At 38.1% G+C, this 19,079-nt stretch overlaps 1 protein-coding gene across 1 annotated transcript in view; it reads right to left on the bottom strand.

Moving 5' to 3' along the window:
* The window catches only part of il1rapl2 (interleukin 1 receptor accessory protein-like 2), a 450,518-nt gene that overhangs the window by 82,482 nt on the left and 348,957 nt on the right, over positions 1-19,079 (bottom strand). Inside the window, exons 4-5 of the mRNA XM_084430937.1 lie at positions 11,079-11,265; positions 7,613-7,766 (exon numbers count right to left, since the gene is read on the bottom strand). Of these exons, the coding sequence (XP_084287063.1) occupies positions 7,613-7,766; positions 11,079-11,265 (341 nt within the window). The remainder of the gene's footprint in view (positions 1-7,612; positions 7,767-11,078; positions 11,266-19,079) is intronic.

The following is a 19,079-nucleotide window of genomic DNA, read 5'->3' as shown; positions in this document are numbered from 1 at the left end:
TGCGAGGTACATTCATATTTATGAAATAAACACTTATAATAGCCTAGCCTATATTCTTCCATGCGTAGTTAGCCATAAGTGAATTTGTCTACACCAAAATAAATGTCCAAGGACCCCTTAATAATAACAGTGATTAAGCCCAAAATTAATGTGGGTGGGGATAATGAACACTGTGGTTTTTTTTGGCCCAAATGGTCTCCACTCTATGCATTTTGTAATAATACAGCAACATTTTATAATTGACCGTATTTGCCAGAAAATAAGTCGCATGCACCTGAGTGACACCGGATCATGTTGAGAAAGAAACACGTGTGCGCATCTCATCTTTGTAAAAAAACGCATTTTATTATTAGCCTATTCAGAAATAGTGTAAAATACCGGTAAATAAAATACAACATTAACATTATAAACACTATTAGTATCACGAACTGCTCTGAGGCTACGTTTACACGTGGCCGGCTATTTTCATAAACGGACATTTCACCCTGTCCGTTTTCAAAAATAACATTGTGCACACCTGTCAGTTTTCAGAAAAGTGTTCCGTTTACACAAACCCGTGTATATATGCCGTCAAGAGCATGCCAAACCTGTAGGTGGCAGTGTAACAAGAAGCTCATGCCCACGTTAGCCAATCAGAATTCCAAAAATAGCAACAACAGCAACAAATCACTTCCTCTTTCTGGTTGCACTTTTGACGCAGGTGCAAGTTCTGGCAAAAAAAACAAGGTAAGGACACAGGAGAGACAGGACACAAATTGAAGTAAAAACACTAAACAAGACTTTACTGGGAATGAGTGTGAAAACCAGACTAATATGGGGTGAGCTAAACAAGATAATGACATACAGGTGAATGTGATCATGGCTGTGAATTTCTGAGATCCTCTACTCTTCCCTGTGAATAACATGTGACCTACTTTCTGTACGATCTGAATTTTCTTATTTTCCCTTCATCAGCGCTGAGACTCTGCAGTTATTGCATACTATAGTAACTGCAATTTCTTTTAAAATGGGAACTTGGAATGCGTCCTACAGCGCACCTCCAACATGACCTTTGTCTGAAGCACGTGTCTAAACGCAACAATAACATTGGGCGGCGACAGCCTATGATGTCACTAGCGGTGAGACTAGAGTATAAATAGGCGCCTGTAGTACACGTCAACAATTGCTTTTTTTCTTCAGGATCTGTTGGTTTATGTACCATGCTTTCAGGACGTATGTGCCTCCATATCACTGATCAATGCATTATTTTTTATCACTGTTAAGCTGCTTTGAAAATATCTTAATTAAGCACTAAATAAATCAAGGTGACTTGACTTGACAAGTGTTTTGCAATACAACATGAACACAATAAGTACATTGTACCTAACAATTGATTTTGAATGTAAATTTTAGTAGGTAAAGACACCTAATATAAAATGTAAAAAAAATAAAAAAAGGCTTGCCTGCCATGGAAAGAGATGTTATGGTTACAGTCATTGTGCAGTCACAACATGACTATTCCTCTATTTGAGGATTTGCTCTTCTGTTTGGTCTAGTGATACTGGAGACGATACAGCATGATAATGGCACTATTTCACGCTTATTCTCTCACCGCAGGCTGTGTCTGAGCATATCTCACCCCAATTCATATTTTATCATGATAATACAGATCCAGTACCTCCAGGCTATGATGGTTCAGTGCCTGAGTTTACTGAGGTCCTACAAGATCATTTCATCTACACATCAATGCTCATAATGAATGTGCACTTACTCAGCTCAGACCAAACCTCACAGATATGTCAGGTTATACGTCAGTCGTAGGATTTTCTGTTCATTTGTTATGCTCTTGATGAAGCTTTTTAGCAGAAAATTAAAACATTGAACAGTATTGGTCTTCTATAGTCCATTAATGTTTGTTTTGTAAGCTCAACACCTGTCATCGAAATGCTCAATGCAGTGCTATTACAACAGATATAAATTCAGTCCATATTATATTTGGATTTAATTAGAAACATTTTACAAGGTTTCATTCACTAATATCACAACGTAGTTCATAATACATGGTAATTTAAAGAACTTGAAATGCTAAAATGTGTTTGTCTATGTAGAAATTAACCTTAAAGTCAGCAGGAAACGGAAGTTGTGATAGTCTTTTCTTCCCCATTGTGATTGTATATCTAAATGAAACAGATTCTCAAATGAGGAAAAAAAATGTGGGCGGGATATGATTTTGTCTTTTGGGAATTGACTGGATCGTAGGAAGTTGATCGTTGCCTACTAAATGGAGGCAGATCTGAATGCCAGTTTACAGTCAGTTGTGGAGGGTATTTAGTCCCACCCTCCGCCGAGACATACGTCATGAAAAGAACAGACGTTGATTTGAGGGGGAGGGGAGGTTAACATTTTTTATTAAAGATTACGAGAGCATATGATTTAAAAATAATTATGTGCAAGGATAAATCATTTATAATAAACACTGCAACATTCTGTAAAAAAATAAGAATTGTCCATTTTGATTTCATGGTGACTATACAACATTAGTAAATGATGTAACGGTATTATTTCATGTTATAGTATTAACTAATGTGAACAAATAAAACCTTACTATGAAGTGTTCGTTTAATTAATGGAGTGATTTTAACAAACTCTCTCAAAATCAGCTTTTTGCTTGGGCCAGCCTGGAACACTGCTCAACGACATCCTGAAAAACACCATAGCAACACACAAAATCTGATTTGTGTCAGTCACGTGACTTTAGCTCCAGTTTATGGAGTGTTACTTTTATTTTGACATTTTAGAACTTGACAGTTGTAGTCACTATATGAACCAACATTCTATAGAAAGATATGCAGAATATGTAAAGATCCTCTTTTCACAAAATTCTCCTCTTGCTAAACCTTGCAAGATTTCAGTGCAAATCTGCTGGGTTAACTAAATTACTTTGTTTTCTCTTGATATATTTTTGAGTTTTAGACCCCGTTCTGCATCTAAGAGAGACAAATCATCTGCCTTTGGCACTTAGGCAAAACAATAACGGTGTGTGACAATCTCTGCCCACACGTGATGATGACGATGCTGTGTGCGGGGGATCAGAGAACTTCATATGTGTCAGACGACACAGAGATAAATGTGTTATGCTGCTGCCTTGCCTTGTAAGAAGACAAGCAGGAAGGAGGGTCTCATAGCAGCCCATCAATTCATGTACGATGAAGGCTTATTAGCAAACCAGTCCTCAGACAAGCTGCTGTCTCATCTCCCATTATTGTGACATGTAAAGAGTCTTGACCATTTACAATGGGTATAGTGATCAACAGACAAGATAGCATCCCAGTTTATAGCAGCATTGTGAAACGATCTTGTTGAATTAACACAAACAAACAGCTCATATCAAGTTATTTCTATTTTGCAAACTTTTTTCCCCTTGTCAAATAGTCACATGATAACTGACATTTTGAAAACCAAATTTTGTTCCATAGTCACAGTATTCAGCAGTTTATCTTGAGCATCCTTCTGTAAGAGAGCAACTGCACGTGAACTGTTCTCAGATCAGCACTTTAGAACTTCTACAAGTGTTCTAGTCTAGTGGTTGATGAAAAATCTAACACCCGCTTCATGTTTTCATATATTGGGCTATAATCAATCATGAATGCATCATAAACTCATTGTTAGACGATAATTGCAAAGTGAAATGTTCAAGGTGCAATTGGTTTTCATGGTCACGCTCAATGCATACTATATGATCAAGAAACAATTACGGCGACATATGTAATTGTTGTTTCTAACAAAACAATGCTCCTCATAAAAGGGGCTATAAAATGAAATACTTTATTGTCAAGCAAGCAATTAATTCATAGCAATAGGAGTGTACATGAGATCAGATCAGTGTTGTGTAGGCTATCAGGCAGGGGTTCTCAACTCTGGCCCTGGAGATCTACTATCCTGCAGAGTTTATCTCCAATCCTAATCAAACACACCTACACAAGCTAATCAGGATCTTCAGGATAACTAGAAAGCTACAGGGAGGCGATTATGACCAGATTTGGAGCTAAACTCTGCAGGACAGTGAACCTCGAAGTCCAGAGCTGCTCGAAAGACATCGTGTTATCTAGACACAAGCTGTGAAAGCAGATTTTATTATGATTCCATCACTGTGTGTTGTGTAAAACTGTGCAGTCCATTGTTTGCTCTATGCTGTGCTGGACTTAGCTTGGATATGTGTACAAAAGGGGGAGTTAAGCCTGGAGGGTTGAACCAAAGGCTCGATTTTAAACAAACCTACTCGTCAGTTTCCTCCAGCATGTGGCTTGAGGCACAAGGCTGCCAATGAAACTATTTTTTGGCATCCCCTTTAGAACTTGCTGAACATAGTCATCTATAGCTGCTACTGTTGCACTGCTGTTTTCATATATTCATATGCTACAGAGAGTAGTGATAGATAATTTGATGTCACATTACAGAAAAAAAAGTATATTAATGTAAATTCTTGATTTTAGTAACGAGGATTACAGTATCAAGGGAAATCAAATCAACCACTATTATTTTTCCATAATCGTGCAGCCCTAGTCCAAATGGACTTCCAAATGTGAAGCGACCAACTACAGCAGGGGTTCTTGACTCTGGCCCTCGAAGTGTTCTAATCAAAACACATTTGAACAAGCTAATCAAGTTCTTCAGCATTACTAGAAAACTATAAGCAGGTGAGTTTGATCAAGGTTGGAGATAAACTCTGCAGGAAAGTGTAGCTCAAGGACCAGATTTGAGAACCGTCAATGTCTGGCATGGAAAAAATTAATTAAAATATAGCCACAGCAGTATGAATGTTGTATTTAAAGGATTGAAAATCTAATAAAAAAAGTGTACAGACTCGATTAGAACGTCTGTCCATCAAAAATTAACCTCCCCGCTTTCAGTACGAAAAAGACTCAAATTACTCCATATTTTTTGTCATACAGATAAGTGTTATACATCATTATAAACTATATCGAAAACAAATATTCTGATTATGTAATCCGTATGAAACCTACGCGAGGTTCAGTTTCTCAAGTCTTGCTCATTATTTTTAATTTGACCACACCCACGACCTGTGCAGCCTTTGACACGCTAATCGTCCACGTGTAAGGCACGCAAACCTGTAAACACCCCCATCACCTCAAAACAAACCATACATTTTTTTATTGTGATTGTAGTGTACACAAATAAAAATAGACCCTTTACATGTCTTTGATGTCTTACTCTTATCTGTATGACCATAAATGACTGAGTATTTTAGGTTGTTTCCGCTGTTATAATGAGACAAAATCATTTGGCATTGTGCCGATTTGTGTCTTTACAGTGATGAAATATGCGTGTCCTGGAAATGGGAAGCCGCAGGTGCCGCTCCTCGTGGAAAGGTGAAGTAGATTCTTTTTCTCATTCTCGCTCATATTTACGTGATTTCTTAAAGAAGCGTAATATTGAACTTCGTGCATCCGCCATTGTCACCGCATGTTAATGAACTCTGGTGTGCAAAGAAAACTAATCTCTGCACTAGTTTAATTTTCATAACGCTATTTATTTTGTACTTTTACAACACAAGATGCTTTTCAGTTTTGTAACTGATTGTAACCAAATACCTTTTGTTTTTCAGCCCTGCAAGGCAAGGCAAGTTTATTTATATAGCACATTGCGTACACTATGGCAATTCAAGTGCTTTACAGAAAATAATTAAAATAACCACAAAATAAAAGCAAGGAAAATTAAAAGTTATAAAAGAAATTAAAAGAGATTTATGATACAGTTATAAAATTAATTAAAATTTTATAGTAAAAAAATGAATTCCGATGGACCCGATTTTCCCCTAAAATCGGACAGGAGGAGCTCTAGGACTGACTCACGGGGTAACCTCGGGTTCACTGCCCCATCAGTCCGCACCCCAAAAACCCATTTGTTCAGAAGCTCTAGGAATGGAATCAATCCAGTCCGCACCCCACAGAACCTCGAGTTTAATCACGTCAAACTCACTACTCCACCACAGACCCAGGCCATCAGCATGGTTTCATCTCTGTTACCCAATTCTCAGTGCTATTTCAGTTCAGTTTAGAATAAAAAGGATGCAAAATAAAATCAATCAGTCAATCAAATCATTCAAATGTAATCAGTCGGACGTATAGTGGCACAGTACTTATTCAGTAAATGCACAGCTAAACAGATGTGCTTCGAGTCTGGATTTGAATGTGACTACAGTAGGAGCACATCTGATCTCTTCTAGAAGGTGGTTCCAGCTGCGGCTGACATAGTAGCTAAAAGCAGACTCACCTTGCTTAGAGTGAACCCTTTGTATTTCTGATCCTAATGATCTGAGTGATCTTTTAGGTTTATATTTAGTAAGCATATCTGCAATGTATTGAGGTCCTAGGCTATTGAGTGATTTATATACCAATAATACTTTAAAATCAATCCTAAATGTAACTGGGAGCCAGTGTAAAGACCTGAGGACTGGTGTGATATGTTCATATTTTCTGGCAGCAGCATTCTGTATGAGCTACAACTGTCTTATGGTCTTTTTGGGAAGGCCAGTGAGGAGTCCATTACAATAATCCACCCTGCTGGTGAGGAAAGCATGAACAAGTTTTTCTAGGTCTTGTATGGAAACAAAGCATCTAATTTGTGCGATATTTTTGAGATGATAGTTTTTTTTTGTTTTTTTTACAAAAATGTTTACCTACGCAAGAGTGTATCGTTTACTGCTACGTGCTTAATACACTAAAGGAGGCTGTACTGTACCAACTAGGGGACTAAATGCCGCTAGTTGGAACAAACTGTAATTTGCACTATTGTCTGTTCAAAATAAATGAAAAGAAACCTGCATTGGGGATTTGTTGCTTTTTCCTGTAGAACAGAACTCGTATCTAACCGTGACCCCAAAACCTAGGTGACTTCTCGGACCATGAACCATGACTTCTGTGTACCGTTACAACCCTAATAAATGTTGCTTACTTTCTAAGTATCTTTTTAAAACGTGATATTACCCACATCGTATCAGCTTGGCAAGATGTAAATCTAGCCAAGCAAATTATAACTTGTGATTTCAACCAGCTCTTCCCTTCTCACATGCAACACAATGGCTTGAGGCAGTCTGAACTGGACACGCCAAAGTGACGTTCCAAATCCATCTGGCCTCTAAACGGAAGTAGGACAAACAAACGTGTAGTGCAGCAGAAACAGAACGGGCACCTGTTTACTGTCGGAAGCTCCGCACTACGTGACGCATCCAGTGCAGATGCCATCAATAGCTGCTTTTCGTCGGGTCAAGCACGCTATTTGAGCGAAGTAAACAAGTTAATAATAGAAATATCCGATCATCCTCTATAATGTGGTCACTATTTACATCTCATACTGTCTGTAAACTCTTGTGTTAACAAGGCAACGACTGACGCATTTGTATTACATTCCAAAGAGCTCTGTTATCAGCCCCACAGTGGAGAATGAAACCTTATCCGTTCCGGCTGGGCCGGATCGGCACGAAATGGAGCAGTTAAGGAACAAGAACGGTTTGGCCCTGGCGGTAAAAAGCGGCTATTGATTCTAACAGGTACTATTTGCTTTCGATGCGCCCCGAACTCAGTGTTTTATTTGAATTGGTTTGAAAGTGTACCTGTGACTTTGAGCTCTGTGGTCCGTCTCACAACTCTGCTGCCATATTTAAGTTCACATGTGTAATTTCCTCCATCATCTTCCTGCACCTCTGGGATCCACAGACTGGTGGTGTTGATGATGATGGAGCTCCTCCAGTCTTGCCTCTGACATTCCTGTGGAAACAAATACAAATAACTGAATCTTCACATATGTGTGGAGTTCTTCGTCTATCCAACTGTCAGACTCCCTTATTTCAAACCCATTGGAACACTGGAACAATATTTCTATTGAAATCAGATGGTTTAAGGCAGTGTATCTCAAACCTGTTGTGGAACAGGTTTGCACATTTTGAATGTCTCCATCATTGTTCACACCCATTTCTCAATATGCGCTCTTGTCTGTAGTTGCGTTCTTGTGGACTTGGGACTGTCCAAGTACTGTTCCAATCCAAAGTTCACATTTAGCCAAGTACAGTTTAAATCCCCGGATGTGTTCTTGATCCGCCCCTTTTATTAAGGATGTATCGAGAGGTGACTTGTGCGGACTTGAGATAGCCAGGTATCCCAGAATGCATCTCGCACTAAGCAGCAAGCATCAATAGCAGAGGAGAAAACACGTGGAATTTAAAAACACTACAGTTATTGTGTCACGAAATTTAATTTTAAGAGTTTTCCTGGCAAGAAAGTAGTTGTTTAAAGATTTTATCTGATGTTTTCAGAGTTGTGAGATCCAGTCGATCACTAAGCACTCATTAACCCCGTCTGGAACAGCCTTAACTCTGCTAGTCCTTCTGACATTTGCCGCTATGTCTCTGTAGTGGTTAAACACGATATACAAGAGAATTTGTCTTGTGTATATCTAACTGACGATCTTTGGTCTCATTAATCTATCACTTGTTCCCTGGCAAAGGGAAGTTTCATAACTTTATATATTTAGGCTATTTACCTTTACCATTGTAGCCTACAAGGGTGCTGACTTTGTACGTTCGGCTGCATTTTTTGCTTTATTTCGTATTGTATAGCTTCTTATACCTTTTACTTAGACTTTTATAATGGTTATTATTGATCATTAAAACTGACATTTATCAAAAAGAAATAGGGTTGTGTTTTATGTCATATTTCATTTTTCTACAGTGAAGATAATCAGAGTACATATGCACATTGTCAGTGAAACACACTCAACTGACTGGTAAGTGTATCAAATAAATCCAAATGCTTTATTAACAAAGTTCTCTAAACAGGCAGGGAATGAAAGCTGGTAGCAGAATGATGATGAGAGGAATGAAGAACGGTGAGTACAATCAGTGATTTGCAGTCACTGATGAGATAAGCTTAACTTCTCTTATCTTTCTTGATAGGAACGATCACACGAAGACTGGAGAGGAACTAGGACCAGGAGAGTTGGAGTAGGGACAAGGAGAGAATCCAAACAGTAGGTACACTTCAAGTAGGAGAGATTCCAGGAGGAATTAGTCTTAGCGTCTAACGACATGACCAGACAGTGTGTGTCTGTGTGAGGAGACTTTTCTGACTCTCCTTTTCACTGGTGCTCGGGTGATGAGGTGATGGGTGACAGCTGGTAATGATTACTGAATGCGTACAGGTGATCGATATTTTTAAAATGAAAACAATAAGAGGCATAGTGATGTTTTATAACATATTTAGTTTTATTGTTGCCTAAAATATACATAACGAGATAACTGGAGTAGCCAGAGCGAGCTGAGTGAACGCTGCGGTTACATTTGCAGAATTACCGGACTTGTGTCCTCCCTTCCTCCGGAGTTCGTTCTTCTGAATCAAACTCGGCAAGTCCAAACTACCAAGGACGTAAGACCGAAGTTTGCGAACTTGGTATTGAGAAACGCCCCAAATCTTGTACTCCATATTAATGAGCTGATGAGTTGAACCAGGTGCGTTAGATGAGGGAGACATACAAAATGTGCAGTCGTGGGTTTGTCCCACAACAGGTTTGAGAAGCACTGGTTTTAAGGTTTGTGGCTTCAACAGCATTGTTATCATCCTATCATTTCCCTTTGATTTCAGGGAAGAGCTGCATTTTCAAACAGAGATCACGATTCTCACATGATTCTGAACAACTAAACAACATAGCTTGTCATTTACTAGAGGTTCTGACAGAATGCCAATTACTGTAGTCTATCTAAAATTTTGAATGAATGATTCAATGACTCATAAATACTTAACGTTCCATTATTGGATGAATTTTTGAACGAATCACTTGAATAAACGATACAGTAGCGGTTGTAGTCACGGGCGAACCGGGCAATCGCCCCAGGCGCCCCTGCTTGCTGAGAAGATGCCGCGCACAGAAGCTGTTTGTTTGAGAAGGGGAAAGGGGAGGGGGCGCGGAGGCGCGGGCGCGGATGACAGTTCACCTCTGGGTCTCTCCCAAATGGAACGGACAAGGGGGGGGGGATCCATATAGTTATCTAAGTCAGTCACACCTCGACTTTCTTCCAAATAACGCACATTTCATTCATAATATTATAAATACAGGCCTCTATATTTCCTGCACATTTTTGTTTTTCTGAATGGTCTGAATAAAAATAGGTAATACAAAACGATTACTTGGTCACCACCACCAAGGTGAATTGGTTTAGTCTTGACTTCTGGTCGTGACTCGTGAGTGACAGTTGGTATGGGGGGATCAGGGGAAATCTGTTGATTGTCGATGTCGAGTGCCAAATAAGAGATGGACAAGAAAGGTCAAAGCCATCAGGTGTCCAATTTAGAAACGAGCGAAAGATAAAGGTATGCAACTATGTTTTCTCTGTATGATTACGGTATCCATGTCATGAATGAAGGGGCAATATTAATTGGTGGGTATAACTCTTATTTGTTATCCTTTTTGCTATGATTCTTCTTGCTATGCTTAACAATAATTCGGTTTTAACTCAAACATGAGATCTAATTTCACCATAATATTGTGCTTTGCAACAAAACTGTGACAAGTTCAGTTATTACACTGCAAAAAATGTTTTTCTTAATTAGTATTTTTGTCTTGTTTCCAGTCCAAATATCAAACATTTCTTAAATAAAGATGCATAACGTTAACAAAGTGGTAAAATGACATAAGATATTAAGTCTTGTTTTCTGGGGCAATAATTATTTTTATTTTTTTTCCAGAAAACAAGACTTAATATCTTAAAATTGAGTGAAACACTTAAAATTGAGTTTTTGCTTAAAACAAGCAAAACATGATGATCTGCCAATGGGGTAAGAAAAATCCCCCCCCCATTAAAATTAAGGGCTCGAAGGGGGTCTCGCCCAGGGTGTAATTCAATGTAGAACCGCCACTGAAACGATACATTTATAATTGTTTTTGTTTTTTTTGTATGTACACCTGGTAATGTAACAATGTATTCATCGTGCAGCTCTATTTCAGGGGTAGAGACAGAAACAAAACATTTATTTTCCCAGCTGGAAAAATCATGGTCACCTCATGCTGTGGGAGTTCTAACTCTGTACCTTGTTCCAGGTCATGATAGGCTGCTTGTAGGGGGCGAGATAGTCATCAATGTCAGGGCAGGTAATCATTTTGCTCTTGGTGATCTCGGCCCTCTCCTGGTACCGTATTCGACTGCTAAAGCAGAGTCCCTCTTCACTCTCCTCAACCGTCAGTGACATGGACACCTTCATACAGTACGTTGAGTTTCTGTGAAGACAAACCATTAAATTGGTCATGACATGAAGAATCATTTAACATATAAGAGGTCACTGTAGTATGAAAATACTGTACATTTTAGAGTTCAATATTCCTCATCTCTGAGCATTTGTTGAAAATCAAGCTGGCAAAATTACTCTTTTTCTACTCCCCCCATATTGTGACATCACACTGTAGTAGAAATTTGCATCAGACCCTTATAACATTATACTTCAAGGAACATATTAAAATAATAATATTTAATATTTATTCAAAAAGTTCTTTACACATTACACAAAATGTTACACAAATTTTACATATTTATTTTTAGTAGACCCCCTCTTTGAGAATGTTTTTTTTTTCCTTTTTTTTGCGTTCTTTTATTCGTGAATCATGACCATTTCTTATCAGACGTTCTTCACCATCGTTCGTTTGAACATGGTGTAAAATAACAATGCATTTCCTCTGGGCTTCTTGTACAATTGGAAACATTAAATGACATGAATGTGAACATAAAGCTCAGATTCTAGAAATCTATAGCTTTTTCCACACATTTTTTGAATCTGCCTAACTGATTTTCTTTTTGTCTGTGCGATATCAGAAGCACAGGGCTTGGCCACAGTAGCAATTACTTTTACATTAGATAGGAAGAGTTTAATAATTATTAACAACCCCACTGTTCCATTCTTGTCTTTTTCCTTTATCCCATAATGACACCCAGCTGAATTAATTGAGAGTTGTGTTGCGCTATTATGTTATTTAAGAATCTGATAACTCATGTCATAATGTTCAAAGGGAATCAATTAATGATGAAAAATTCAGAGGATCTGAAAAATGAAAATACATCTGCATGCAAATATAAACCAAAGCCGTATTCATTAAGAGAACGCTGTGCTGAGATGAAACAAACTGCATCTCCCACACGCAGGAAATGTCTCATTAAACATTTATATATGCATATCATTCAAACATGTAAAACAATCTTCCCTCAATGACGTTTTTTTTTTTTTTTTTTTTTTACAGGAATTCCCTTGAACAACGATGTTGCCACCATGAGCAAGGGCTGTTCAAACATACGGAACAAAATTTCACATTACATTATCTCAATAACATGAATATAAAACGCTCTGAAACAATCCAGAAATCAACACAAATGGAATTATTTCTGGGCCAGTGCGGGTGTAGATGTTACTACTATTACTAGTAATACTGAAATGCATGTGTGCTGCTGACTCATCAATAATGTTGAGTGATTGCATCTTCTGTGACATGGATCAATGGAGTTATTTGAGGCCTGAGGCTGCAGAGAGGCCAGGGTGAACTCATCTTCTCCTGTCCCAGATGACATTGAGAGTGGACAATGGAAATAGGGTCTTTCGTAACTGAAAACTGCTGACCAAACCTGATTGCATTGCAAGGAGAGGCAAAGATTCTTCCTGTGTGCAACTAACACAATCCAGCAGCGACTGCAGAACAGCCATTTGAAATCCTCCCTTTATGCTGCTAATAAGGGCATTATAGGCTACTATTTGAGCGGTAATGAGGCTTCACCGGTCCAGTCATGGTCAAATTTGTGAAAGTTGCCAAATTTCTGCATAGCCTGGAAAATCTTAGAATATTAGAAACCAAAGACAAAAGTTTATTTTTAACAACATCCCTGATCATCATTCCCTGAACAGTCTGGCCAGCACAGTTCACCACATCTTCGATTGTGATTGTTTTTTGTTTTTTTATCGGTCACGATGTAATACAGAAAAAAGGCCTGTTAATAAAGAGTGCAAAGAGGGCCATTTTATATGCAAAGGGGGTGTTTTTCACTTAGCAGAAAGAGACTGACTGTTTATGAAACAAGTTGAAATTGGATTTGAAACTTAACTAGCAATTAAATAAATGTAAAAATGTGGTATGAATATGGTATGACAAACAGATGCAGTTGAAAATGTAAGATATAATTTAGCTTTAAAGTTTAGATTGGTTGAATTGTTTTACAATGACAAGTACATCGGTCTCACCCCATACGTCATTCTGAACGATGAATAGAGAAACAAAATTTGTACACCGTTTATAAATTTAAAGTATCAAAAGATTTATGTTGGTGCTAGATGGAACTTTTATATTTTATGTCACGCTATAAATATAAGGCATTGAAGGCACAGTATTCGCTGTTTCGCTGCTACGGTCGCTTGTTCGAAGCAATAACAAAGGCGTATCAACTTGATGTTGTCTTCACCTCCACAGCCGATGGAAGCATCCGACAGGACTCAGGCAGAAATTATGTTCATGGGTAAGCTAATGTATTAAAGTTTTATAGCATTACTGTGGTATGAAGCAGGGCAGGGCCGAGAGCCTGGGACTTTTTTTTTAACATTTCTGTTTGACAGACGACGCAATGACACGGGCCATTACACTGGTTAAAACTGATTGAAACAAGTCACCAAAATTTATAACATTGTTTTAGTGGTTTTGGGATATTTTAATCAAAAAATCTTACATATTGTGCCTTTAAAAGATTCCTGTTTTTATACAGTATGTTTTTTATTAATGTATATATGTTCCTCAATTCATGTATGACATTATGTATTTATGTCTCTCACTACAGACAAAACTTTGCAGGCTACCTGCTTGTGCATCTACAGATTAAAGCTAGCTAAGATTTATCTTTGTGCGCACCAACTGATTGTGTTTATTAGCACTGATTGCATTATTGTGTTTTGTAGTGTTTATTAACTGCCACAGTGTAATGGCTTAAACTGTATTGAATGGGACTGTATTGATTGCTGACTGAGAAAGCCAGCATGTTGTTGTCCAGTATTACTGCTACACTCACTGCATCAATGATAGCACCAAAACGGATGGACAAGGTACATGTATATCTGGGAGAAATTATTTTTTAATATCGACAGTGTGTCTTCATTTCACACTAGTGGAGAACTGGGCCATCTGCAACTGCTCACTGCTACACTTGTTTCTGTGGTTATTAAAGTTACACTCAGGGCTGGATTTACCTTATATTGTATAGGCAAAATAAAATGTTGGGCCCCTTCCAGGCTTACATTAAACATATATCATCGTTGTCAGGCGGAAACCTCATATGTCCAAAATCGCTACTTTTCAGGAAATATATTGTATTTTTTTCATAATAAACCCTGTGTTGTCAAAGGTGATATTGTTGCTTTATATGGTGACACACTTGCATGTGTCATTACATTATTAACATTCCACCAAAATCAAGTTCAAATTGAGTTTTTGACCAGTAAATGTAGGACACACGCATTAGTTTTTTCTGCCATTAAAGCGCACGCACCTAAGGCAGTAAGTGCATCGCATTACGTTTTCATCAACTTACAGGTTATCAAGTTTACTCTAGCTATGTGGGCGCTCAGTTTTTTTGTCATTTGTCCAAAATCTCATGTAATAAACGATGATGTGCTACACACAGTTTATTTAAGACAGTATTGACTATGACTCGACGACAAATGCTAAACTAAAACAGACTTCTCTGCTCCTCAAATACATAAAACATTTATTTCTTGAGAGAATTATTTCTTGAGTAAAGAAAACTCTGTACTTATTCAAACAAGCAGTTCTTTTTTACCCTTGCAAACAAGCAGAGATGGACTAAACTGCGTGCGGCACTTCATGGAGTTAATATTAGGTTTGACCGACCATTTGAGGATCCAATGGAGATATGAGGTTTAGTCACAAGCTCTTTTTAATACATTTCATAGGTTAAATATTTGTAAAAACCCACAGACAGGCGTAAAGAGTGACCAATAGTAATGATTTATAGGGGGAGAATGACGAAATCTATAGATACAAGGTTTCAGCCCGATATTTTACATTTTGTTCATTTAGATTTTGTATTAGTCTCACATTGTTTTACCATTAGAGTGAAATAATAATCATTTTAAAAATATTATTTCTTGTCATTATAATTGGGCCCCCCTGGACGTGTGAGTACAGGCATGTGCCTAGAATGGCTATGCATAAATCCGGCCCTAGCTACACTCTTAGAAATAATGTTTCCAGTTAGAATCAAAAAGAACATAGAGCAGGGGTGTCCAATCCTGCTCCTGGAGGGCCATCGGTCCTGCAGTAAAAATGCAACATGCCCCATCATACTAGTCTGAACGTTTCTAGGGGTGTGTTCCACTTCACTTTTAGACAAACACTCGCAAACTTGCCTAAGCACTTCTCCATTTACCACAATGCAACACAATTTTAACATCACTGCAGATCACGTTTTACGCACCCACACAATATAAATATTTAGAGATTTGTCGAGTGCACATCTCTTTTTCACAGACATCGCTGGAAAGTTTGTAGTTCTGTCGGATATGTCAATAGCAAAGAAGGTCAAACGAGGCACATATTACTAACGTTAACTAACGGTAGAGAGAGAGAGAGAGAGAGAGAGAGCAAACGAGGAACGAGCAATGCTTCTGTTGCATGCTTGTGTTCTGATAGCTGATCGTTCACTCAGCACACATGCATCATTTTAAAACTAAAAACTGTTACATGATTTATGTATAACGAGTGGTTCTCTACATTAATACAGGAAGGCGGTACAGTAATCACATGACGTTTTCTGTGCACAAACATTCTGAAGCGTGCGTCTTGAAATCTGCCTCAGACAGTGCGTGAATAGCCTATTAAGTTGAGTTCTCCTTCATGTCTTTAATAGATAAATTCAGACAAATTTATTTCAAAATGCCCATATAGGCAAGTATCCTTGTGAAACATAGTCGGTTATGTCTTAAGGAAATGCAAACGGTTGAAAAGAAAGGAGTGTGTGTGTATGTTCGATAAGTGCCGCTCTTAAAGGTTGTATCAGTGATTTCAGGCCCAAACATTTTTTTATCACATTCATCTAATCTTTCCTAACAATCCGCTAGCTGCCCGCCCCATAAGCATGCCGTCAAAAAAACGCATCTCTTTAGGCAGCCTAGGCTCTGAGATCTGCACACAAAAACAAGTGGTTTCACCAACCACTCAAAACCAAAACAAATAGTGTTCCAACCAATCACCGACAGGGGAAGGGTGTTGTGAGGTTTTGAGCCAGCTTCTTCTTCAGCTCCGACTTCGCGTACACGAGCACAAAACCTCACAACACCCACCCCCTGTCGGTGATTGGTTGGAACACTATTTGTTTTGGTTTTGAGTGGTTGGTGAAACCAATTGTTTTTGTGTGCAGATTTCAGAGGCTGCCTACAGAGACGCGTTTTTTGACGGCATGCTTATGGGGCGGGCAGCTAGCGGATCGTTAGGAAAGATTGGATGAATATGATAAAAAAAAATTGGGCCTGAAATCACTGATACAACATTTAAAGTGACAGCAGCCTAATAAACCTACCGCTGTCTTTATCTTCAATGTTTAATCTAAAAACAAAAGACAAGGAGAAAATCTCTCACTGCTCTTGACTGGTTGAGCCCTGCTGGAGCAGCTAAAAATATAAGCTGTGCTATTAAATTAAAGATAAAATATGATAGAGCAATAAAATGAACATGGAAAGTAACAGTAGCTCTACAATACATTTTAACAGGCACAATTATGCATGAAAATAACTCAAGGAAATATCTGTTTGCTAAGCCAACTAATTTTATTCATATTCTTTTGGTTTCTCTGCAAAAAAACAAAAACAAAAGTATTCGGTATAGGCAAGTAGTAAAAATAACCGTATTGGTATCAGACTCGTTCTGGAAAAATTGGTATTGGTGCATCCCTATTTTATATATTTCTCAGACCCAAGTATACCTATAGTATACCAATGTTGTGATCAAGTTTAGGCACAGTCCTGCAGTGTGGCTTCTCCTACAAAAACCAATAGAAGTGCAGAACCTGATGACAAAATTAACGAGATGACAAAACACGACCTGCTCCACACATGCGTCTGTTTTTTTCCAGTTTTCTTTTCAAGAAAAGCCATGATCAAAATTAACGCTAGAGATGTATTTGTTTGCTAGCCACCATTTCTATCCCTCATAGCTCACAGTACCACATGTGTCACAGATTGATAATGTAACACTCCAGACAAGTCTTCTTGCATGTGTCCGTCTTTAAAGTGTCTTGACTGTCGTACAGTCTGACATTAATTACAACTGAGATCCTACGGTGTGACATGGATTACATTAGGGATCACGTGTGCACCCGGCTGTAGCGAGGGAAGGGCATAAATAAGCAAACTGAAACACAGCCTAGTAGACCTCCTGAAAACCTTGATAAGCTTGATAAGCTAAGCTGTGTTTGGCTCTCTAGGAGCAGGATTGTCATAAAAAAGCCTTTTAAAAACCTCATATATAACTTTTGATTCTCTAGTTTTTCTTTTATGAAACAAATATCCAAATATATCTATGGTGCTGAACTCAAGAATCCTATACAGACAGACACTGTTGATGAACCAATATTTCTAATTGCATAGACTACAGTGTTTTTTTATGGCATCCATGTTAGGAGTGATTGAAGGATTTTTGATCATGATCTAGCCTTTTAACGAATACTCGGACAAATTCGACGCATGCGTACTATCATGTCTTACTTCACATATTTCCACAGTGTCACTAGATGGCTAGAAGAATGGATCAATACTCAATGTGTTGTTGAACTGTTCGGTAAAGGGAGGATTCAGAGTACAATAACCTCAGACATCTTAGCACAGTCGCTGTTTTCAGCAGGAGTGAAGAGAGATCACAGATTTATAGAGTGCTGACAGTATAGAGTTAATTGCAGAATTGAAAGGCCGAGATGAAAAACTGAGGTCTCAAGCTTCTCTAAACAGGTTCCAGCAATGCTTATAATTCAGGTCATAATAAAATGCTTTGCAGAATAAATTCATACATGGCTTTCAATTTTACATTTTGCAGCCCATCAAAGCAAGTGTTGAATGATTCCTAGCTATGAGTGATTTAATGAGAATTTAGTTCTTCTTCTTTGATAATACACTTTCAAATGAATGAAATGAGTTTAGAACACAACACCCTCCTGCTTTCTACTGTAAAGAGTTAACATTATGGTAACATTAATTATATTTCACATATTTTGATAGTTGAATATATTTGTATTGCATATTAAGAACAATAATGTTCGCATTGCATGATCAACTCATTAGCCAAATGCATGACTCATACCAAGATGCTACAGAACTTTATTCACTGCAATGTCTGCTTTGCATGCTAATGATGTTAATATTATTCGCTACATTATCGTCTGAATATACTATGCATGCTGCTGAGGTTTATATAATTTTGAACAATTAATATCCTACGCAACCATATGAAATGCAGTGCATGCTGCTGCTGACAATAATAATCTAAAACATACAATCTGATTTTGCCATGTATGATGCTGCTAATAATTTTGCAATCTGAATAGCTATGCATGGTGCTACTGCTGCTGCACAGGAAATTAGAATTGCTGTAATAAGCGAAAACGTAAGAGAATGCCTATTTCACTTTGTGTCTACACTGTGATTAAGCCAATGTGAGCAGCACAACACGACAAAATCAATAGAACCCATTATAATAAGTGAAGCTGTCCACGCTGGACGCGGCGTGATGCGAGCAATACAGTTTCCGACGTAGCCTACTTCAAGCGCTCGCGCTACTTAACTTGATACGAAAGAAAAATTTATTTGCAGGATCGTTTGTGGCGTCCATGGCGTGGTACTTCAGTGCAGACACTGTGTAATGAGTTCACTGGCAGCAATGCTTTTTCACTGTACCTTCACGCAACTACTTTGATTGATTGCTTCTGCCACTGCTGCCTTTAATAATATTCACTACATGCAATATTGAATGTACAATATGTGCTGTTGCTGTTAATAATATGC

Source organism: Rutilus rutilus (assembly GCF_951802725.1).
Source record: "Rutilus rutilus genome assembly, chromosome: 14".
Lineage (NCBI taxonomy): Eukaryota > Metazoa > Chordata > Actinopteri > Cypriniformes > Leuciscidae > Rutilus > Rutilus rutilus.
Note: the sequence above shows the minus strand (reverse complement) of the source record. Positions and strands in the feature narration are given on the sequence as shown.